The sequence below is a fragment of the Enhydra lutris genome, unplaced genomic scaffold (genome assembly GCF_002288905.1).
Source record: "Enhydra lutris kenyoni isolate GAN:26980312 unplaced genomic scaffold, ASM228890v2 scaffoldscaffold13, whole genome shotgun sequence".
NCBI classification, from domain to species: domain Eukaryota; kingdom Metazoa; phylum Chordata; class Mammalia; order Carnivora; family Mustelidae; genus Enhydra; species Enhydra lutris.
The window spans coordinates 27,506,785-27,531,682 of NW_019154097.1; the positions used below are offsets into that span (position 1 = coordinate 27,506,785).

Here is a 24,898-nt window from a genome sequence, read left to right on the forward strand (position 1 = left end):
CGCTCCCAGCATCCTGTAGAGGCCCTCCTCCAGCACGTAGGATAAGCAGTTGTGATCCCCGGGTGGCAGTCTTCCCTGTAGCCTGCGCCCCCTCAGGGACCATGTCTTACCCATGACCACCTGCCCCACAACTAGCTTGGGGCTTGTCTCAGTGCAAGCCCAGGGAATATTCCAAAGGAAGAAAAAAGCTTATGTATCAGAAGTGGTCAAGAAGGCTTTACGGAGAAGGAGGGATTTAAGCAGCTCTTTGGTAGAAGCACTAAATTCCAAAAAACAGTGAGACTGGCGAGAGCACGCCAGGCCAAGACAGAGGAGGACACACGGGCAGGCTCAGGAAGGCACAAATTACGTCTAAGAGGAGCTGCTCTGTGTGGCAGGACAGATGAGGCAACTGAGGCGAAGGAAGGTTAACTTCCAAGCTCACCTGGAAGGAGGAGCTGGTAGTAGCTCAAAACCAGGGCATCGGAGAGCGAAACCCAAGCCCTTGCATGACCACAAGGCTGCTTCTTCATCTCCTTCCTAGGGGGCGTCTGGGGCTAAAGGGGAACAGGAGGTCAAAAGAACAAAGAAGGAGAAGCAGCTTAGGCTTCAGGAAAGGTGTCTCCTCCAGACCTCTAAGGGAAAAGATCACGAGCCAAGAGAAGAGTGAGACACAGAGCTAAAGGAAGATCGACACCCAGCAGCAGAACTGGGAAAGAATGTTCTTGAAAGCCCAGCTGGACACCTTTTCTCTGCGTGTGTTTTTCTGCCACATGAATCATCTGCCCCCACATGGACCTGACTGCCAAAGCCAGGGTCACACTGCTGCCCTCAAGAAGACTGCCGTGAGGATGTATCTCGGGGGGCTGGCTGCACGATGGCGGGGGGCGGGGGGGGGTGGCGGGCAGACCGCGATGACAGGGCCGCCGCGTTCCTAGGCAACAGATTACAGGAAAGCTGCCCACAGCCTGAGCCGTGCCAGCAGCCGTTCCGGGCCACCACAATTTCCCGAGTAGTTATTGTGGCTATGATTGGAAAGGGGTCACAATCACATGTTTAAGATAAATGTAATGTCGCTGGCTAGAGTTTATGTCCCGGAATGCGGCCATGTGGGCCCGGCCCAGGCTACAGGCAAAGGGGGCATCACGACAAAGCAATCATTTCTTGTCCATGCAAAGAACATTGTAGTTTGCAAAGCCCTTTATACTCTTTATCTCACATGCAATGGACAACAGCTCTGTGAGGAGGCTGAGGAAATAGGCACAGAGAAGTTGAGTGCCTTAGGTAAGGTCACACAGCAACTCCATAGCAGAACCACACCATTTCCCCCAATCTTTGGGCTTCAAGTTACTTCAGGTATCTGAGACTCAAACTAACAAGTGTCTTATCAAGTGACTAGAATAAAGAAAGTAAGAGAGGACTCCAAGGTTGGAAAAAAAAACTAGTTATTTTCTCAATCACTGTGAATCTGAAATGTATGGGAAACCCAATTTTGAACATCTAACACTTTACACCTTGTCGGAAGTTTTTCTCCCACAGTGCCTCAAGCTCCTCCTAGGAAGGCAGCTGGGGAAGTGGGTGTAGGTGATTGACAGAGAAAGAAACAGAGGCCCAGGGTAGTGAGGGAATTTGCCCAAGGTCGCACAGCTGCAAAGGGTAAGAGCTCCTCCTTAGAGCATTGCTTCCAGTCCGGTGCTCGTCCCCTGACCCCGGGCCTGGAATCAGTTAGTGTTGGTCTAGCAATGGAAAACAGACATGGGGCTGCGGTTCCATGTGCGAGATGTCGTCTGTCCAAACCAGTGGCTCCCTCCTTGTCTGCCCTCCAATTCCCAACAGCCCCAGCCCCCGGTTCCACCCCAGTGGCTGCCCCATGCAGCCTGTCCACAGCAAGACAAGCAGCAAACCACTGCCCCTGGCCCTCCCACCGGCCCCTCCACTGTGCCAGGGCTCCGTGGCTTGGCTGGTCATGCTGGGCCCACATGACTCTCCTGGAATAGCTGTCACCGTCAGACACATGTGGCCACACAGTCCCCCGGGATGACCCCCGGAGGCCTCCACGTTGCAACTGTCTCCTCTGCCCTAACCTTTCCATGGCTTGGGATCGGACTTGTTTTCTCCGGTCTTATCTCCAAGTTCTGCCCACTTACCCTTTCTAATGCCTTTAGCTCCCTACGTGATGGCTGAGCTGGACATCCTACCTGGGAACCAGAGCCTGGGATCCAAGTGCCTAAGGACGGATCTCTAGAGGACAACCATCCCTTCCTGGAACTGGCCACCGATTGATTTGCCCTTCAAAGGGTTCTACCGGCCGGCCCGGAAATCCTGCTGACTGGTGCCCAGCCCCAGGGGGAGCCACTCTTTTGGGAGCCTGCACCTCAGGACCAGCCTCCTCTTTTGCCATCAAATAAACAGCCCACCCATCAGAGATTCTGCTTCCCCAGCTCCGCCCGCCTCTCCCCTCCCTTCTTATTCCATCTTGCTCTCCTGCCACATTCTTGGATGGAGGACGAGAAGCAACCCAAACAAATTGTGTGTTTTGGTATCGGCATAATAGCAGGTGCAAATGAAACAGGGCCCAGCAACCCACCTCAACATGCGGTGGAAAAGAATGTTGAAAAAGACTGTTTACTTCATAGCAGCATTTGTATAAAGCTGCAACCCAAGCAAAACAAAGCAATATAGGGAAACATTCGTGCATAAGAAAGGTATTTTTTAAGGCAGGGGAATGATAAACGTAAAATTCCAGACACTGTGACCCTGGGGGCAGCGGTGGGTAGGGAAATGGGCTGGGGACAAGCACAGTAGCTGGTGGGCAGTCTTGGGTTGGGAGGTGGCGCTTGGGATGCCCATTGTGCTGTTCTGCTCCAAAGCATATGGACAGGTTCTGTGTGTTCTTTTTATATATTCACCTGCCACAGAGTAATTTTAAAGATGAGTCGGAGAGGTCCCAGAAGTCCTCCTTCTTCCCATCGGCTCCGCACTCTGATTATCTGGTGGCAGGGACCCGGCTGTCTACAGAGTGTCCGGACTCCAGCCTCGCCCCGCTTCACGGCTCTGCTCTCACTCTCCCTTCCCTTCTGGCCACACTCTGGCTTGGGCCACCACACTGTGGCCCCGGCCCCATTACTCCCTCGAAGACCATCCTCGCCAGTCACGAAGCACAGTGGGCAATTTCAGTTCTGGTCTTGTGTGACAGCTCAGTGGCATTTGCCACTGGTGATTCCTGCCTGCTCCTTCTGCAAGCTCGTCTTCCTTGGCGCTCGGGGTGCTTCCTCTGCTGATATCCCTTCTACATCTCAAGCCCCTTCTTGTTGGCCTCTGGTGCAGGTCCCTCCCCCAGGCCCCACCAGCTATCCCTTGCCTAAACGGCTGTGCCCTCAGGAGTCTTCTGAGGCCCCGTCTCTTCTGCAGCCTCACATGGCTTTGGTCATTGTGTGAACGCTGATGAGTTCCCAGCCCAGCCCTGTCTCTCTCACTCCTGAACTCCAGGTCCAAATGTCCAACTGTCCACTCAAACTCTCCAACCAGATGTCACATGGGCTCTTCAAGGGCATGTTCAAGTCCAGCTCCTGACCTTCCTCACACAAGCCTTTCCTGTGGCTTCTGTTCATCCATCCAAATGCCTAAGCCACCTGTGAGTCAGTCTTGGTTCTCCCCTGTCCCTCACTGCCACGGCCTCATCACTCTCTCCAGCCCCATCAGTCACCAACCCAGCCCTTCCACCTGCTACATGACTCTCAGATCTACTCTCTCCATCAGCACCAAGACCTTCCCAGTCCAAGTGAACACCAGCTCTTGCTTACAGGAGAGCAATCGGTTCCCTAGTCACCTCCCTGTTCCCAGCTGTGCCCAATCCACTCTCGACCCTGCAGCTGGTTTGTTATTTGCAATGTGCCAATCTAAGCCCACCATTCACCTGTCTACAACCCATGGGGCCCCCACTGCCCTCAGCCTTCCATAACTCAGCCACAACCTACCGCTCCCACCTCCTCTTCTCTCATCTCCCTCCAAGCTCTGTCTCAAGCCCCACCCTCCAACCACACCGAACCTCTTTCAATTCTTCAAATTGCATGACTCCCTCATCCCCCTAGGGCTGCGAACATGTCCCCCCAGAACACTGTCTCCCCAGCCCTATCCAGGATATCTGACTTCGTCTGCCACTCCTTCTGCAGAGGCTTCCCAGCCCAGCCAGAAAATGCCAGACGGTCCTGCAATGTCACAGTGACCAGTCAATTTCTTCCTCTACTCTAGCACTTGTGACATATTCATACGAGGCGCTTTTAAAGGATTTGTCTCCCATATTAGTAAACTCCCTGCCTTGGCCAGGGGAGCCATGACTGACCATCTCCACAGTACCTGGGACAAGACCTGGCCCCCTACGAAGCAGGTGGTACAAAACGCTGGAAGGAAGGATGAATAAATAAATGGCAAGCACTGTGCTTATGTTATTTCATTTAATTCTTACAAGAATCCTCTCAGGGAGGTACTCTTTGTCTCATTTTACAGGTGAGCAAAGGGAAGTAACTTGCCTCAAATCACACGACTAGCAAATAGAAAGCTGGACCCAGGTTTAACAACAGAGGCCACACCGCAACTCCCCCCTCCTACACCCCCCCCCCCCCGGGCCCCCCTCTGGCCACCCCGCCCCCACCCGGCATCCCACAGGAAGCCAGGGGGCCCTCCACAGGTCCTGTGAGGTTTGGGGAACTCAGGCTGGGACTGGCAACAGTTACCTGGAAGCACGTGGGCCCCGGCCTCCCCGCGGGGATGTCCGACTGGTAGAAGACTTTGAGCTCTGGAGTCAGGGCAATGACAGTCTTAATCACCAGGGAGATGATGTCAGACCAGACCCTCTTGATGTCAACACCTTTGGAAGACAGTCTACAGAGAATGCTAGAGAAAGTCCTCTTGCTGCCTGTGCTCATGCTGTCCGAATGGACGAAGTTGCCACTGTGGATGTTCAGGGAGTAGTTGGTCAGGTGCATGAAGGTGTGGTGCAGGTTTTTGGGGCTGGGCTCCTGGTATGGCTCAGTACAAAATCTAGAGAGTCCGTCTTTGGCTATATAAATCTCCAGGGGGTCTAAGGACTTGAGTAAGACATACAGACGGATGTCAAACTTGAGCTCGTCGATCAGAAGAGGTTTGCAGATGTACTCCTGGACCACCGCCGGCCGGCTCTGTAGGGTCCCTGCCAGGCGGATGTCACTGGGGTCTTTAATGAGGTAGATGCCATCGCCCTGACAGCCGCTGTCAGGTTTCACGATGAACGTGGGCTTCCAGGAGGGGTCGCCATCTTTCACCGTTCGAACCTGGTGGGGGAAAAAGGCACGGTTGGCATTACATTCTTTTCCTCTCCAGGCCCCCAAGACAGAGCAGGACCTCAGCCAATGTTTGGGGAAGGAGTGATAAAGTGAGCCCCATCCATGGGAGTCTTCACGAAGCACCGGGGGGGATAACAATGGGGCTAGGTATCGAGATCTGGACCTAAGATCTGTCCTCAGTCTTGTCCTCTAGGAAGGGGACCGGGAGTGTTGTAGGTCTGCAGTCACAGGACCTAGGTCCAAATTCCAGGTCTTTGTCAGTTGTGAGGTCTAACACCGGGCAAGCCATTTAACTAACGATGACCTGTTAATGGTGAGGAGGAGGAGGGGCAGAAGGAGAAGGATAATGGCCTAACACCATTTTTTTTTTTAAAGATTTTATTTATTTATAAAGAGAGCATGATCAGAGGGGGGAGCGAGGCAGGGGGAGAGGGAGAAGCTGATTCCCCACGGAGCAGGGTGCCCGACGCGGGGCTCGAACCCAGCATCCTGAGATCACGACCTGAGCCGAAGTCAGATGCTTAACCGACTGAGCCACCCAGGTGCCCCGGCCTCGCACCACGTATGAGTGCCTGCGAAGCGCCAGAGACTCTACGAGGCACTGGACAGCAGTCACCTACTCTGACCCTCACAGAGAATATGATTCTTTTCTCCCGGCACAGGGAGCAGAGAGGGCAAAGCCGATGCTCGGAGTGTGGGCACCATTCCCACTGCCCGGGCTACACCCTGGCCCAGCTCTTCCCGCGTGACCTTGGGCAAGTTACTTAAGTTCTTGGTGACTTCCTCACCTACAGAATGACAATAAGATTGTTCTGAGCAGTAAGATTGTCAGTAAGATTCATCTGAGGATGAAATGAGATAAGGAATGCAAAGGTCCAAGCACTCAGAACCGGAGCCGGGAAAGGCAGCGGGAAGCCCAGCTCTTCCTGCTTCTTGAGGAAGAAGTAACTTGTCTGCTAACTGAGAGGCGGAACAGGGATTAGAATCTCCATCAGGGACTCTAAAGTGTGTGCACCTTCCTCTCTCCTACTGGATTTCTGTTTCCTCCTCTTAAAAATGGGCATCTAGGAGCTCCTGGGTGGCTCAGTTGGTTAAGTGTCTGCCTTCAGCTCAGGTCATGATCCTGGGGTCCTGGGATTGAGCCCTGCCCCAGGCTGCCTGCTCAGTGGGGAGTTTGCCTCTCCCTCTCCCTCCGCTCATACTCACTCTAGCTCTCAAATAAATAAATAAATAAATAAATCTTTTTTTTTTAAAAAGGAAAATAAAAATAAAAATGGGGCCCAAAAACCTACCCTCATGGGGTCACAGTAAAGAGGAGAGAAACTAAAATGTGCAAAGGGCCGAGCGTAAGACCAAATGCGGAGCTAGTGCGGGGAAACGTTCGTGTTACCACTTGGATCTCCTATTTGGTTCCTCTCGCAGACCCCGCCCATCCTCCTTCGGTCCTTTGAGATGGTTCTGAAGCTAGATTCTGCCATCCGTACTATCGTACCATCGACGGTCTTCCCCGCTCCGGGTCAGCGGCACACGCACAGAATTATCTGGGGCACTTGACCCGTCCAGACAGTCAGTCTGGATCCGCAGGTCTGCATAATTCACGCGCACCCAGTTTCCCCTGGACACTCTCAGGTAGACCCTGCAGTCATGGAGAATGCACAGAGTTGGACGTGGACGGGGCGGGGGAGCTGGAGGAAGCCGGAGGCGGATGGGAAAGAGTGCAACTCATGGTGTGCAAGAGCTCCCGAATGGGCCTTCCGTTCTGGGCTGTTCTGGGGTCTGTAACTCCGAGCCATGCCTGGAGCCTGAGGAGCGGGCATCTCCCCACACTGGACTCACCCCGGCCCTCCGCCTTTGCTGTGGGCGCTCAGCCCAGCACAGCTGCACTCTGGGTTTTACTTATCTCTCTGACCAGCCTATATTTCTAAGTGAAGCTTTTGCCAATTCCTTGGGCACTATCGGTTACTCCGGGCTTGTAAAAGATCTTTAACAATGGAGAAACACTTAAAACCTTAATAATGGTCCACATCAATTGCTTCCCCTTGTCTGTCAGCAGGATTCGGGAATGGAAGTTCACAAGAGATCAATGCAAGCCTCCTAGGGCCTTCCACGGAGCCTTTCTTGTAACCATGACCTTGACGTTTATGTAGTTATTTAATATGCATCCAAAGCATTCCTATATTTGGCCCTTCGCGGTAAATACAAGCATGTGGGAGGAATGGCAGTTACGGATCAAAAAGTGAAAAATGTCAAGTTTGCACTGATGGATAATTTTTCCCTCTGGAAAGCTTTTACTATGCTGAAGACGCTAACAGTTCAATATATTATGAGGAGCAATATTTTCTCCTTTGAATTCAGTGTATATGCCTTAAATAAATTAAACTACATGGTCAATAGTCTCTGTCATTCATCGCATTACTGAATATTTCTTCTGTTCTTTGCCGGGGTAGGACCATACAAATCATGATTATTAATACTAACAGGATCATTGAAATTTTAGAACAGGGAGGATCCTTAGAGATCAGTGCCGCTCAGTCCTCCCATAATTCAAACTGGGAAGCCGAGGCTCCGAAAGGTGACATGACTTGCCCTGGGGCCTCTCACTGGCTGGCGGGATGGTTCGGATGAGAACTAAGGTCGTCTGACCTTACTGCAGGTTCTCTACACCCACTTACCTCTCCTAAGTTAAAGATAAATGCCTCTTTTTCCTGAATACTACAGGGAAGATTCTCTCCCTATGGCAGAGAGTGTTGGTGTCTGAACTCTGGCTGCACACTAAGGAGTCTGGACCCTGAGCATGGCCTTCTCAGAGCTATAACCACAGATGCTGAGTTTGCTAGGGCCTCCCCCATTCCGGAAGCTCCTGCCCAGGTTCCTGGCTTATTATAATATAGGTACAATCTATAAGAAAGCCTCAGAGCTCTGAGTTCCCACAGCCACCAGATCCTTCAGTGGCTTCTATTTTTATAAGGGAAAGAGATTTTTCCAGAATTCATATTCACCTCTCTTCTGAGGTTTTACCCCAGAATGACCCTTCCCCTCCCAGTTATTAAAGTTAAGAACGAATGCACTAGTTCTTGGCAAGAACACATGGACTAGAATAAAAATATAGTCTCTCTAACTAGGCCCCAGCCCAGAAATTCTGATTTAATAGATCTAGGAGGAGACCTGGGCATGTGTACTTTGGAAAAAGCATGAGGGATGATTCTGATGTTCACTCTGCTTGAGAACCACTGAACTAATGTGAACTGAATAAAAATACAATCGGGGACCAACATATCGAATGAAGTTTTATGCACTGATGTCAGACTGAATGGGAGGAAGACCTGCACGTACGCTACAGCTGCTGGTATCTCCAGTTTTACCCAAAGCTGCTGTTGGACGTGAAATCCATTATCTTGTAACTATGCACGGATGGCTGAAAGAGATGCAAAGAGGATGTGGTGGCCTGATTGCTTGGCAGGCAACGGGCCTATTGAAAAATGTGTCTTTTACTGCCCCCTAGTGGATGTTGAAGAAATGTGACTGGAAAAGACCCGTAATTCAAAATTCCAACTCTTAGCAGTAACCCGCTCTACCACGATGGTCTTAAAGAAGCACCGCTACAAAGAGCTATCTCTGTAGACTGTTAAGGTAAAGTAAGGTCATAGTTCAGATGACCAGAGTTGGCCAAGGTCACATTCAGCGTTCATGCTCTCTGTTCTTGAAATCCATTTCAAGTGTTCTCCCTACTACACAGATGGGACTATCTGCTAAAATTCTTAGTATGTATAAAACTTCTAAAATTATGGGCAGCATGAATATGAAATCCTGTAAATATATACCACAAAAACATCTGTGGCTTTTCTATTCTTCACTGTGCTTTTTTGTATTTTCCCAACTTCCCATTACGAAAAAAAAAATGAGTAGCGAGGGTCGGCAGCAAGTGTCTCTAAATGCATATAAGGAATACTTCTTGGTGAGTGGATACGTGTTCGTCCACGTTCGTAGCAGCAGGACTCACAATAGCCAAAATGTGGGAGAAGTCTGAGTGTCCATCGACAGATGAGTGGTAAAAAAAAAATGTGCTATCCACATACAACAGAAGACTACTCCGCCATATAAAGGAAGGGAGTTCTGACACCTGCCACAGTGGGTGAACCTGGAGGACATTATGCTAAGCGAAATAAGCTGTCACACAAAAGGACAAATGGTCAACGGTCGCACTTACATGAAGTACCCAGAGAAGTCAGAATTCACAGAGACCAAAAGCAGAGCAGTTACAAGAGACTTAGGAGAGGGAGAAACAGACAGCTGGCATGTGAGAGGCACAGAGTGTCAGTCTGGGGAGACAGAAAAAGTTCTGGAGACGGTTGGTGATGACAGTGGCACAGGAGAGTGAATGCGTTTGAGGCCACTCAACTGTCCACTTAAAAATGGTGTCGATGGCGAGTTTTACCTTGTGCGGATTTTATCACAATTTTTTAAAGTTTTTAAAAATGTTTAGTAGAATAAAGAAACTAAATAGTTATTGGTGAGTTGGAAAGGAAACTGAAGTAAAAACAAAAACAAAAACAAAAACCCAGAAAATCTGGATTCTAGCCCCAGTTTAGTCGGATAATTTCCGATGGTGTGACCTTGGGTAAGTCACCTAAGCTCTCCTGGGCTTTGTTGTATTCAACTATAAAATAAAGAAGGCACACTAAGGTCCCTGGCTTCTGCCGACTCCCAGGGTCTGAACAATGATTTATCTTGACATCACCACAGTTGAAGGCTGTGTTACAAACACGCAAGTGACATTAATCAGCGGAGAGCTCCCGCCACTGTGATGAGAGCATCGGGAGGGTCTACAAGAGTGGGAGATCTGGATTGGAGATTTATGATGCACTTGAGGAAGTTGGCTGGGCGTCTGGGGGAAGCGAGTTAAAATATTTTGAAAGAGAAATTCAGCAATGGGAATCCTAAGCCACAAACCATGATTAGCCATGAGGGGCAGCTAAGAGGACAGCTTCTGAGGAAATACGGTGTGTGCAATCCCAGGGAGGTCAAAGGCAGTTAGAGCACTCCTCTGTCACTCAGGTAGATTTGCATCCAACCTCAGCAACCGAGACCCTTGGGGTTGAAGGCACGGGTAAAACGAAGCCTCTGGAAAACGAGCCGATGTCACAAAGCACATGCATGCAGGGACCGGCGCCTTCCAGCTTCGGTGGGCCGAGCCTTGCACCCAGGGCGAATCCCTATGGCCGGCATTCCGGGTGATCTCTGAGTCCGCTGAGGAGGGGGCAGATCGCAGTTAGGGTACCGAGGGCCAGACCGAAAGGGGCAGAGTGGGAGGCAGACAGGTGCCGCCAACAGGAAGAACTGGGCAGGTATCGCACTGCTGCAGCGGGGTTTATAAAAGCGGGAGAAATCGCGCTCTCTCGACGCGAGTACAACGGTTCCAGTGGCTGGAGAACAGAGAGCAGTGAAGTGGGGGGGGGGGCGTGCACTGGAAATCTCACCAGTGAGATCTGCCAGGGGCCAGCTAACAAGCTCACACACAGCCCCTGGGCACTCATACGTGTATCATCTCATTTAATCCTCCACAACCCTATTTTACAGCTAAGGAATGAGGGCCCAGAGATGTTAATTAACTTGCCAATGGTCACACAGCCACTAGGATGAGGATTTAAGCACAAACCGTCAGATTCCAGAGCCCCTGTCTGTAGTGAATGAGGGGACGGAAGAAGACCGTGGCTGGGTATAAGGTGGGGCCTGACAGGGAAGGGCCCTGAATATCATTCTAGGGAGTTTGGACCATGTCCTAAAGTGACAGGGCTTTAGAAGGAACAACTTAATTAGACATGTACTTAGAAATATCCCTCTGGCTGCCACACAGAAAATGGCCTGGAGGGGCAGAGGCTGGGGGCAGCAAGTGTCTCTGAAGTGTCTGAAGTGTCTCTGAATTGAGGCTGGTGGTGGGGGGAGGGGGGAGGAGGCAGGTTGGAGAATATTTTGGAGGTAAAATCAACGGAACTGAATGATGAGGTGAGGGAGAGAGAGAGATCTCAGGGAGGGCAGGGGGCAACAGAGGGAGGGGGCGGGCCAGAGGGCACACAACTGGAGAGGTTCTGCGGCCTCCGGAAACTGCAGCCGGAGCTCCGGAGAGACATCTGAGGCCATTAGGCCCCAGCACAATGGCAGTGGCCTCCACGATGGGCCTGGTTCCGCAGGGACAATAGTGGCCGCCTGGGGACGAGAGGCTGGAGGACCAGAGGAGATCATGGAATGCCTTCTATTTGTACATGGTCTATAGGCAGCTGGTCAATTTTCAATCGGTGATGCCAGGCCACCATACCAGGCCACCATACCACTCGCACTCATGGGGAGGATGGTTTGGAAGAAAACAGACCAGACCCAGGAAGATTCAGGGCTGTAAAGTCTTGAAAGGCCTGGGCTGGGCTGGGGCAGTAAGGCAGAGGTGGGCTCGGGGGCACCCAGGGACTGGAGGCAGGTGAAGGAGAGAGGGGGCTGCAGCAGTGAGGGGCACAGCTTACATACAGGGGGTGCAGGAAGGGGCACAGGGTGGGGCGGGAAGGGGGAGATGGGGAGCTCACCCCATTGACTGAATATTCACTGAGCCATGAAGCCAACATAAGACTCCCTCACCTCATTCCACAAGCCCCTTCCCGTTCGTCGGAACCGGACTGCGGTGTCCAGTCTTTCATACCAAGGGCTCATTCTGACCCTCGCAGTAACTTTTGAAGTGTTAGCAAAAGTAGGGACTGCTGTCTGGCAGCGGTGAGACCCAAGACTCTGATTTTAAACTCAGACATGGAATATCTTGAACTGGAGGACGGGGATCCGAACCAGCTTCTCTGGCTGGTGGTTAGCAGAGGATGGCGGATCCCACGGCAGGAGCAGCACCCGCCACTGCCTGGGCACACGTCTCACCACTCCCTCGCTTTTGAAGAGTCCCAGTTACGAAAACTTAAGTGGCAAATTAAAAAAACAAAAACAAAAACCTCTGCTCCTTTTATGACTGATGGGTATCCTGGGTTTATTTGAACAGTTTAGAAGAAATACCATGAGTGAGTCCCCAGGTGTGGTAGCCGGCCACTCATGCACAAGTCCTGGGCATGGCTTCCAAGGCCCTCCTTCTCCAGCAGGCTAGTGCTCGCCTGACACAGACTCAGGGCCTCCCCTTGCCTCCCCTCTGTCCCGCTTTCTCGCTTTCTCGTCGGCAAAGCTCCTATTCGGCCTCCAAGTCCCGGCTCGGAGGTGCGCTCTGAGAATCACCTCTGAGAATCCTTCCCTGGCTTACAACCCTCCAGGCCGAACAGCCACTCTGGTCCTCTGTGCTCCCAGGGCTGTGGCCGCTCACCTTTCCTCAGCACATCTCCATCACATTATAATGGCTCACGCGTCTTTAAGTTGATAGCGACCTAGCATTATAGGAATATACTTAGGTTCTGTGCGTTATGAAAGCTAAGAACATGGACATGACAGCCAACAGCCTGCAGGGCTACAAAGCCCAGCACCACTGCCCCTGAGTAGCTAGGTAACCCTCCACAATTTTCATACCTCTGTGTCTCAGTTTGCTCACCTATGAAATGGGAGCAATAGTAGTGCCTCTGCTGTCGGGCTGTTGTGAGGACTGCATCAGGTAAAGAATGTAAAGGGCTCAAGCAAACATACAGGGGCTATTATTATTTATTTTTCTGTCTCTCCCACTCAGTGACATGTTTGTTGAGGCTAAAGACCATGCCTTACTTTAGTCGCTATTCTCTGTTATGTAGTGGCGTGGATGCCTGTTAAATATTTTACAAAATTACCATTAAGAAGCTTGATTACTACAGCATTTATGAACGGCGGGAACATTACGTAGCTGAGAGACTGCCAGATAAGGCGACTTCTCCTGTAGAAACAAAATTATTTTAATAAGTAAGTTTCCTCTAAACTACCATTAGTGAAACACACATTCTGTGCTATGACCGCTGTGGTCCTCGTCTACTGAAGCCTCACAACAATCCTGCAGGGAAATAGAGGCTCAGAGGGGTGGAGTCCCAGGCCAAAGTCACACAGCAGAGGAGCAGTAAAGTGACTTGAAACCAAGCTGGTCAGATTCAGAAAGCCTGTGAACTTTCCATGACAACTGCCTTCTTTGGGAAAACTCAAAGCAGTTAACATGTGGGGCCTGTTGTTTAACAGGCAAAGTAAGGAGGGAGATAGATGTAGGAAGACAAAATTATAGCCACGCAGGGCAGGACTCATCTTGCTCTGGCTGGGGCTAGCCGGTGTGAGAAGAGGGATTCCACACAGCCACAGAGCTTGGCTGGGCCCAGGAAAGAGTTCATTCTCTCTCTCTCTCTCTCTCACACACACACACACCCACCCACCCACACACACAGAGAGAAACTGGAGACTTGCTCAAGGCCATACAACTAGTGACCTGAAACACAACTCTGATTTCTAACCCAAAGTTCTTCTCACTATAATTGATTCAGTCATCTGAAGCGGTCTTTCAGAAAGAACCTGGAATTAAGTTCTCTCTCCTCGTTCTGAATAATAACACAACATTTGTTTGGTCTTAGAATACATTTGGATGCTTTTCAGAGTGATCGCCGTGTTCAGTCTCCAAGCCTCCATTCTAGGGAGACAGAGGAAGGGAAGCCCCGGAGAGAACGGAGCCTGCAGCCGCCCTGAGGAAGGCGGCCCCGGAGCAGAACCCCAGGCCCACGCTGCCTCGTGTGTTGAAGATGCTCTCAGTGATGCGAGAGGGGGACACAGCACCACAGCCTCCAGGCAGCTGCCGCAACGATCACAAAGACTGAGGGGAGCCTCTCCACGGAAGTCCCCCTTGTCCAGCCTGTTGTCAGTGTGATTTAATGGGTCCCACTCGCAGTGAGCAGCAACTTTATGTGGGCCATAATCAATCCATCATTCGTGAGCAATCAAAAAGCCACTCTAGAACACACCTGGGACTATAAAACTTGCTTAATAGGAAGGCACCAGTCATGTTGTGAGACTGTCCATTTTCCTCTGGGGTCTCCCCGCCACTCTGGGAGAGAGGGCACGAGGACAGCTGGCCCACCAGCCAGGCCCCCCCATCTCTCCTGGGTTCCCTGACCAGGCTCTGACGAGGCTTGCTGGGCCTGCGCACGGGAGGGCCCTGGGCGGCAGCTCCCCCTTACCCCACCACCAGGTGCGCGTATCCGAGAGTCTATGGGGAGCCGCAGAGCAGAGGGCGTGGGCTTTGGAAACAGACCTGGGTTCAAATCTCAACTCGGCCTCTCCAAGGCTGAGTCTTGGCCAAGTGACTTAGCCCGTGTGTCTTCAGTATTCCCACCTAGAAGACAGGAACGACAGCGCCTAGTTCCTGTCACTGCCTTGATGATTCAACACGCTCTTGCCCTTCTATTTAACGCAGGACTGTTTTTTTATAGTACTACTTTTGGTTTCATTTTACTTTATTATTATTCTGCCTGGTCTCCTGATCATCCTCCAGATTCCACACGGCGGCTCCTCCCTGACCTACTTGGCTGGAATCTAATGCCAACTCCGCCGTCCTACAGTGAGCTCGGTCCCCAGGGACTGGCCTGTCTCCTGCCCCTCAGCTGTTCCCTGCTCCCCTCCCACTGCGGCCTCCCATTCACCCCAGCAGAGTCCAGCCCACAGCCTCGGGTCACTCCCTGGCCCCACAGGCCCCGCTCTCCTACCTCCCTTCCCCACAGTCTCCTCCTGAGACCCCAGAAAGCATCGTAGCTGATCCCACCTGGAACACAACACCTGATGCCTAAGAAAGTACCCCTTCCAGCTAAACTCGTTTTTCAGTACTGAGGGGTTTCTGCTAATGAACGGGCTAAAGAATCTTTTGCTCACCTCCAAATGTCTTTGACCACATTATAATCAGTAGCACTTCTGATTACGAGCCCTAGCTTTTCCTTCTTGCCAACACTACGGTCCTGATATCTCTTACATTCTTACCATACGGTACCCCTTGACCTTAAAACAACACTCTCGGGGGCATATTTTGCCACATTCAAACCATGCCCCTAGGGCTGTAACAGCGCCTGCATCAGCAGTGCCGATCAGCACCAGGCACTGGGCTACGCACGTTATATGCAAACATGAGATCTAACCCTATGGGATGAGTAAGAACATTTCCACTGTTACTTTGTAACTAGAGCTTTTCCCCATAGTCTCAGTCCTACAAAAAAGGGGCTGAGTTAACTTAATGCCAAGTCCTTGAAGGCCGGGAAAACAGCTCCCCGCCCTCCTCTGTCCCCCACCCAGCATGGAAACTTGCAGGTAGGATTCAGCAAATGCTAGTTGGAACCCAGCCTGGCCTGTCTTCCTTTGTTTGATGTCCAGGATGACAGGGAGCACGACTTCTGATGTGAATCCTGGGTGACTTCAAGCACTCCCAGGACTTCAGTGACCGTACCCTGAATGCAGCTGGCTCCCCACTCTCTTATCTCCAGCACACACCTCTCTCTTGAGCTCCAGACCCATATAATGAGACATCTCCACTGGCATCAAAAATTCAGCTGGGCCAACACTGTTGGTGGGAATGCAAGCTGGTGCAGCCACTCTGGAAAATGGTATAGAGGTTCTTCAGAAGTTAAAAATAAAGCTACCGTATGGTCCAGCAATTGCACTACTAGGTGTTTGCCCCAAAGATACAGATGTACTGATCCCAAGGGGCAACTGCTCCCCAGTGTTCATAGCACCAATGTCCACATCAGCCAAACCACGGAAAGAGCTGAGATGTCCATCAACAGATGAATGGATAAAGATGTGGCACACACACACACACACACACACACACACACACACACACACACCCTGGACAACTACACAGCCATCAGAAAGGATGAACTCTTACCATTTATATTGACTTGAATGGACCTGGAGGGTAATATGGTTTCACTCATAGGGGAAAGAAGGGAAAACTGAATGGGAAGTCATCAGAGAGGGAGACACATCATGAGAGACTCTATCATAGGAAACAAACTGAGGGTTGCTGGAGGGGAGGTGGGTGAGGGGATGGGGTGACTGGGTGATGGGCATTAGAAAGGACACAGGATGTGATGAGTACTGGGTGTTATGTGCTAATGATGAATCACTGACCTCTACCATCTAAAACTAATGATGTACTACATGTTGGCTAATCAAATTTAAATTTTTTTAAAAAGAAAGAATAAATTAAAAAATAAATTTTAGGGGCGCCTGGGTGGCTCAGTGTGTTAAAGCCTCTGCCTTTGGCTCAGGTCATGATCCCAGGGTCGTGGGATCGAGCCCCACATCGGGCTCTCTGCTCAGCGGGGAGCCTGCTTCCTCTTTCTCTGCTTGCCTCTCTGCCTATCTGTGATCTCTGTCTGTCAAATAAATAAATAAAATCTTTAAATAAATAAATTTTAAAAGAATGCTGCTGGGCATGTACTAAGTGCTAGATAAATGTTCACTATTATTATTTTGGGGGCAGACTTTCAGTTTATTGGCTATCACCTCTTAGTCAAATATATATTCTATATTTCTATGTATTTTTTTCAGTGAGATGTAATTGACATATGACATTCTATTAGTTCCAGATGTACATAACGATTCAATATATGTATATATGACAAAGTGATCGCCACAGTAGGTCTGGTTAACATCCATCACCACACATAGTTACACAATTTTTAAGAAAAATGAGATGAGATGAGGACTTTTAAGATTTACTCTCTTAGCAACTTTTAAATATATAAGACAGTATTATTAACTACAGCAATCACGCTATACATTACATCCCTGTGACTTATTTATTTTATAACTGGAAGTTTGTACCTTTTGACCCACCCCCCCTTTGCCAATTTTGCCCAAAATGTTTTTATTTTTGCTTCATTCTTTAATATGCTTTGTGCATGTGTGTAATGTCATTTTTAATAACATTACAAATAAGGGATCTGAGGTCCAGAGAAGTCACAGATGACCTGCGAATCACAGTTAGGCCGAGGTGGGTCAAATGTCAGGAGGGCAGGAATAGTAGAGTGGGGATGAGGTAGGGAAGTCTGAGATGACCCTGGGGACCAGGGCCATGAACCTGGACACTTGCTGCCCTGAGTACCAATGGCGTGGCCCAATGCTGGGTCTGCCTGGCTCAAGGTCACTGGCCGGGCAGGACCGCAGTGCAACGTTTGGGCTCCTGGGTGAGAGCTCTGATCGCTACCAGAAAAGCAATGGATCTAAACCGACAAACCAAGAAGCCAATCCCCTCTGAGAGCCTGGCCTGGCAGCCAAGTGCCCTTCTGGGAACTCGTCAGTCATTAGCCTGATCATTTACACCAGGAGAGTGAGAACAGGATCTCCTGCAAGCCTCTGGATTTCAACTGCTGGTTTAAATTTCAAGGAGCATGAAGGTGTTGACATGTAGGAATTACTTTTACGTGCCTTTGATCACCGTGAAGCTCTGTGGTGTTCCAAATGAGTGTGCTGGTTGGAAGCCAAGCTGGGCTGAGTCTACAAGGGAACTCCTACCGTGCCACTGAAGGCCAGTTTTATAAGCTGCTTCTCCTTCAGTGAACACTGTTTCCCCCCACCTCCCTTTAGTACAATGGTAGTAAGTGGCCATTGGACAAGACCTTTGCCTACTCTCGATGGGTTCACGAGCACTGTTGGCCCAGCATCCCCTTCCTGACCTCAGTGGTCAGGTATAAGGAAACTTCCCTGCTTCTTTAATAAATCAGAGAGGGGCACTGGAGGCCACTCTCTGCGTGGAAACAGGCTCCCCTGACTCCCCCCACCCCACAAATCCACCTGCCCTTTGGGGTTATCTCTCTAGTCACTGTCTCCATCACAGTGGACTTAGGACAGAAGGGGAGTTGATCCTTGTTAATGCCCTGAACAAGGCCTGGGCTCCAACTCTGTCCTTACTTGCCCACAGCCAAGATGGGACCAAGCTCTAAAGACCGTTATTAATGACTCAAGGAGAGCAGAAGGGAAATAAACACAGGGAGGAGCATGCAACTAGCCGTAATTCTGTTTACGGAATTGTTGATTCTCATCTCAGTGCCACACAGCTCTGCAGTGTGTCCTCGTTTGGCAGAAGGCAGCATTCCCCCATGCCTGGGAACACACCTATGTTCCCTGGAGGCTCAGCAAAGAGATCCCCTAACACTGACGCTGGGAAGTTCACCCTCTCTAGGGAAGACCTCACCTATGACCCGTAAAGACAGGCTGATTATGCAACAACCACAACAGGACAGCATTCAGGATATCAGGACAGAATCCCGTAAACTGAGAGGCCACAGAGAGATATGTACAAGAAATAGTAGGGCGCTTGTTAACACCACAGCCTCAGTATCTTCATCCATCAAATGGGGATTATAACAAATCTCTCTGGTCCAGCATTTTCCACACTTGCATGACCACAGAACACTTTTTAAATTATACTATACTTGGAGAACACCAGCAAGAGCTCACATATATTCAGATTAATAAGGTGGGCTGATTATAATTTCAATATAGAAGACAGTGATATGGCAATCTTTGTCCATGGGGACACTAGTCAATATACATTTTAACATTAAACATACAACAGTTAATCTGAGAGACAGGTTACTATTTTGCCTTTCCCTTGAATTCTAATAGGCACGGTCTCCTCATTGGTGTTTTGTCCATACAATTTTTCAGGTATCACCGGGTTATCTACCAAAGGGTAGAGTCCGAGAGCAGCAGAGATAAATCTCAATGCATTTACTCTGATAAATCATTTTATTCTGAGCTGTAAGGCCTTCCCAAATATCTAGAAGTTTGTTCAAACGTGTCACACTGGGGGAACAGAAAGAGCAAGAGGAAGACATAACCATGCACCGAGTATCGCGGTGCTGGGCGCTTTGGAGCGCTCTTATTTAACACTCTATGGAGTGCTCCTCTGCCAGCAGTTTTACGGAGGGTGTAACAAAGCTCAGAGCAGGAAGCAAAGAATAACACAAGGCCACACGTGCAGCCGTGGACAGAGTCAGCGCAAGCGTGGCTGGTTCCAGAGCCCCGCCTCTTTCGTCTACACTGTTTTGGAAAAGGAAGTAGGGGTATTTCACATCAGCCTTGTGTCCAGTACTTGTGTAGTAATGGCCTTCCAGCTACACTGAAAGCTTCATAAGGACAAGAACTCCGGCTTGTTCATCAACCAATCTCAATGTCAAGTACAATGTCAAAGCCAGCAGCTGAGAAAGCTCAGGACACAGGGATACGACTTTGAGATTCCCAAGATGCCTGCTGTTCTGTGTCTACAGGGAACGTGCATGTTCCATGGGACCAACAGTGCCAAACCACACCCAGTGGGGAATGGGGAAGAGAAGATGAGATCCAGGTAGAAAGGTCTCAACTCAGAAATAATTTAGAAATTTAGAACAGTCCTCGGCGGCATGAACTGCCTCAGAAAATATTAAATTGTTCATTTCTGAAAATGGTCAAGTGTATGCTGGAGGCTGGGCACCTGTCCGGGTATGGAGGGGATTCAACCAGAAGAGAGTGGCCGGGATGTTCTCTCGGGTCGTTCCAGTCTTCGGTACTTCTTTAGCTCTATGCCTAATTAGTATCTCTGACTAACAGTGTGACTTGGCCAAGTCTGCCTCCTCTCTGGGCCTCAGTTTCCTCATCTGTACAGTGGAGGTCTTTGTCTGCTTCGGGCTCCCAGGGATCTTTCCATACGTTCTTTGGAGAACAAGGGTCATGACAAGACTGCCTGCAGGACGGCACTGTGCTGTGACAGGTCACAGCCCTCCTACCCAGCGTGGACACCCTCCCTGCGTGCAAGCTCGGGCCACCCTAGGCAGTGACCTGAGGCTGCTTCCCCACCCGGGCAGAGAGACAGACAGGATCATCCTCATTCCGAAAGTAAAATGGGAGTCTGGGAAACCTATAATGTTAGACATTAATTCTGAAAAGTGTTAAAAAGTAAACACCTCCAAGCCATATAACAGCATTTGTGTTTCTTAAGGAAGAGAGATATAACTGCTCTGTCCCACAGAGAAGGATCAGTGGTTCTTGAGGAGCTGGTACTGCCACCTAGGGAGGGTTTTGGAAATTTCACTAGGGAGTGTTTTTGCTTGTCACAGTGAACAGAGAGCATTGCCGGCACTCGGCACTCGGTGGCCAGGGGCCTGAACGGCAGACTCCATGGCTGGGGGGTGGGGGGAGGGTGATCCTCCCACACTCTGACTCATGAAGTCAGAGACCTGCGTGTAGAGGACATGAAGCGAGCCTAGAACTGAACTCTGTGTCATGAACAAACAAAAAGAATTGTCTACGTGATTTAAGTCTCACAGTTTTCCAGGAATGCAGAAATTGTGTAAATAGAGGGAAAACTATGCTTTGCCCTTTCTTTCCCTGGAATTTTATCGAGTGGTTCAATAGCTCAGAAACGTCACCTTACTGATAGCATTGCAGGCTTGTGTTATCTATGTATCTATCAAGAGACAGAGACACTATAATGTTTCATAAAATTGTCTTACTTATATCCAAAGCTGCTCCTCAGAGGGAGGTGCAAACATTTGACACTTTATTATGTCTTTCAGAGAAATGGTGCCAAAGCATTCACTTAGTGAGATATTTACATTTCCCCTTATTTTCTCTTTTAGAGAACACTTTCAGTGTTACTCTGTTTTTAAAGTATGTGTGTAGGTGGATCATGTTTCGTTCCAGGATAGTAAAGTTAATACCACAAAATATTTTGTATAAAAGGGGAGGGCATTGGAATGATACGTGGTAGCAAGGAGCACACTTCACACCCACCAAAAGAAACTAGGGATTCTTGGAGAGTTGACTGATTCCAAGACTAGGTCAGGGAAGAGATAAGAAAAGCCTGGAACATCTTGTTGTGGCAAAAGTAAGAGAGCGCTCACAGAAGAACAGGAAGTGCTACAAGGACACAGGACTCCACTGGCCAAATCTTGGATTATTGGAGCATGACCGTAAAGGGTTATAACCCACTGGATAAAATAAGAATCCACGAGTGCACACTAACATACGTGCATACCTCCACAGATACATACACGGGAAGACAACGTTCTTCCTTGCAGTAGAAACTCAATGAACGAATGTAGAAGGAACGATGGGGTTAGCTAATCACCATGTGGTAACCACCACAATAATAACTGATTCAGGCAAGGATTACTAATAGAGGTTCAAATGAGAGGGTGAAAATCGGAGGAGTAACGGGATATTATACCGTCTTGAAGTATCTTCCCACAAGGTACTTATTAATTCGGAAAGGGAAAATAGTAATTTTTCAGTGGAAATCTGGCAGACACCACCTTAACCCAATGATTAAAGTGAACATCACCAGTAAGAAGACACGTTGACATCACATGCCTCCGGATGATAGCCCTGAGAAAGACACCACCCTGCTTCTGGGTTGTTCCTGACAGAAATGCCGATCCTGAAGCGAATAATGCGGAAACCCCAGGCAAACCCAAATTGAGGGGCAGTCTGCTAACAACTAGCCTGTACTCATCAAAAATACCAACATCATGAAACACAAAGAAAGACTAGGACATTCTCCCCGATTACCGGAGGCTTCGGAGACACAACCGGATCCAGTTCTTTCACTATACAGTACTGGAATAACTGTCGAAATCCGGATCCATTCTGAATATGATTAGATTAGACAAGAGCATGGGATCGATGTTAATTTCATGCTTTTGTGGTGATGAAGGACAATGTTTTATTCAGGAAACACACATGGAAGTGTTTCCGGGTCAAGGGGCATCACGTATGCAACTTGCTCTCAAAAAGGGGAGAGGGAGGGAGACAGGGAGAAAAGGAATGTGGTGAAACGTTAACATTTGGGGTTATCTGAGTGAAGGGTGTGTAGAAATTCTTTCTTTATTCTTACAATTTTTCAGTAAGTCTGAAATTACGTCAAAATGAAAAGGAAACGGAAGGGGGCCATCAGGTCCAAGAAGGACAGAGAAGCACTATTACTAGATCTGCTCTAGCCAAACAGATCCTTTTATCCTGGTGTTCTAACTCTTTCGGAAACATGGGGGGTGTTTCAGAAGGCGGTGGAAGAGGGGGTGTGTGCTTGAGGGGCAGGAAAGGATGAGAGAATGAGTTCATTAACGAGCTAGAGGATCCGATCACTGCATCCTGCTTGCCCCGAATCTCTCCTCTACCTTGTTTCCCTGAAACAGCTCCTGCAAAAGGCAATGACACAGAAAAGAAGCCGAACGAGAAAATGTTCCAGGGATCGCTCCGTTTCTTTGGAGACGAGGAGAGGAGGCACAGGCAAAACAATTTTCATAATTTCCTTTTGAAACAGGCCCCGAAGTCAAGATTGGGGCCCCTATTTTCTGGGAGAAAATTAGACGTGTCCTCAAGTGACTAAGGCGCCATCACTAAGAACTTTTGCCGAATGAAATGAAAGGACAAAAATTGAAGGGTGAACAATGACCTTTTACTCACTTTGGGAAGCAAGGCTTTCTTGACCTTTAAAATAGTCTCCCAGAAAAATGTTTACCTCTTTCACTTTTTCTTTTTAAAAGCTTTGCCGTTAGAGGGGGGAAGCACATCCAGGCAGTGGCTCGCTAATGATCACATTCATCTCACAATTCCACATAATAAATCAGTACCGCAAAGGAGCAAGATTCTAACAGCTGTGATTTAAAACATTAAATGTATTTGGGGCCAAATGTAAGTTTCGAAAATTAGACAAAAGGGCTTCTACTCTTGCAAAGTATTAATGCAGAGGGATGTCTCTGAGGGGAAAAAACATCTAAGGGGGAAAAAAAAAGCTAAGCCAAACTGGGATTCTCTTCAAAGTCTTCACTTTTTTCCTCTCCTAAATGATCTCTCACCAAAGAGTGAGGTAATTACTCTCGAGATTAGGTTTTTATGAAAAATTAAAATAAGTCCACCTTCACATTTCTAATACGCCAACACCACCCAGAATACTCTGTCTAAGCAATCTTAGCACTGGCTTAAATTTCCATCGAAGACTGTAAAACTGCTCTCAATATTCATGCGTTTCACACAAATGCCTGAGTCCCCTTTGTGCTGGACGGTGGGGGAGGGAGATGCCTTTGACCAGGTTCTGGCGCCCCAGGGTCCCCCGTCCAGGAGAGACAATGGATAACTAAATGTCCACTCACTGAGGGACACAGTGTGATTCTCATCGCAGCCCCAGGGTGCTGTGGGTGAGGAAATTGAAGCTCAGAGTGATGAAACCACTTCCCCAAGGTACGTACTTAGAAAGTAATTTTTAAAAAGGATTTTAACCTTTGGGGTCCATACCAACCCCAAACGCTTGTCTCACTACCTTTCAACCAGGAACACTTGTGCTTTGAGGTCCTATAATTGAAGGAAAGTATGGACTTCGGGCCCAGGGGATCTGCCCATGGGTCTGGGTGCAGGGGAGTGGGAGGTGGAGTGGGAGAGCGGGGATCGGAAAAGGTCTTCTTAGGTTCGGTGACATCAACTCTGATGCAGGGAAACCTTATAAGAGTTTGTCAAGTGAACAAGCACAGGAAGAGAACCCCCAGCAAAAGAAAGAGTCAAGAGAGGCGAGAAGGTGCTCAGATGTGAATCTTTCTGAATGGGCTTTAGACAGACCCAACAGGAAGGATGTCTTGGCTCTGCCAAAATTGGCTAGTCTCAGCCAACCAATCACCCCACACGACTACTCTGGAAGGAATGTGTGGACGTGGCTTCAGTTACCCTCCGGGGGTCGGGGGTGGGCAGAGGTGAGGGGACTGCCCTATTATGGCCTTCGATATCCACACTACGCCAAGCCCGGGTTGCCCTGACCAGGCATTAGCAAGAAGAAGACTGATCACACGAGGCCCTTTGTGCTCCAGCTGAAAGCTTAGAGCAGAAATCTGTGCAGAACTTTCTTTAACTCTAGTGGGGAGTTTTATGGACACCCAGGAAAGCCAAATTCACAGAATCACAAAAGACTAGTGGACGAAGGGTCCTCGGTGATGCTATATAATCTTCTCTATTGGTAGAGGATGCTCTGAAGCCTCAGGAGAGGGGAGGGATGACTTGGCCAGGATCCTATAGGTGCTCAAGAGATGGCGCCAGCATATGGCACCAAAAACACAAGCAACAAAAGCCAAAACCAACAGGTGGGGCTACACCAAGATAAAAAGCTTCTGCACAGGGAAAGAAGCAATCGGCAAAATGAAAGAGGCAAACTGTCAATTGGGAGAAAATATTTGCAAATCATAGAGCATAGAAGGGGTTAGTACCCAAATTATATAAGGAACTCATACAATTCAAAGAGAAAGAAATTTCAATTAAAAAAAGGGCAGAGGACCCAAAGAGACATTTTTCTGAAGAAGATATACAAAGGGCCAACAGGAACATGAAAGGATGCTCAATGTCACTCATCATCCAGGAAATGCAAATCAAAACCACAATAATGGGGCTCCTGGGTGGCTCAGTCGTTAAGCCTCTGCCTTCAGCTCAGGTCATGATCCTAAGGTCCTGGGATTGAGTCCCACATCAGGCTCTGTCCTCGGTGGGAAGCCTGCTTTTCCCTCTCTCTCTGATTGTGTTTCCTCTCTTGCTGTGTCCTGTCAAATAAATAAATAAAATCTTAAACACACACACACACACAATGAGACATTACATCATACCTGCTGGTGATTATACAA

General features: G+C 49.1%; 1 protein-coding gene across 1 annotated transcript in view; it reads right to left on the reverse strand.

The window, feature by feature from the left end:
* LOC111146358 (tubulin tyrosine ligase like 11) overlaps positions 1–24,898 on the reverse strand; it is a 222,486-nt gene that overhangs the window by 130,200 nt on the left and 67,388 nt on the right. The window contains exon 4 of the mRNA XM_022501885.1: positions 4,713–5,288. Coding sequence (XP_022357593.1) covers positions 4,713–5,288 — 576 coding nt within the window. The remainder of the gene's footprint in view (positions 1–4,712; positions 5,289–24,898) is intronic.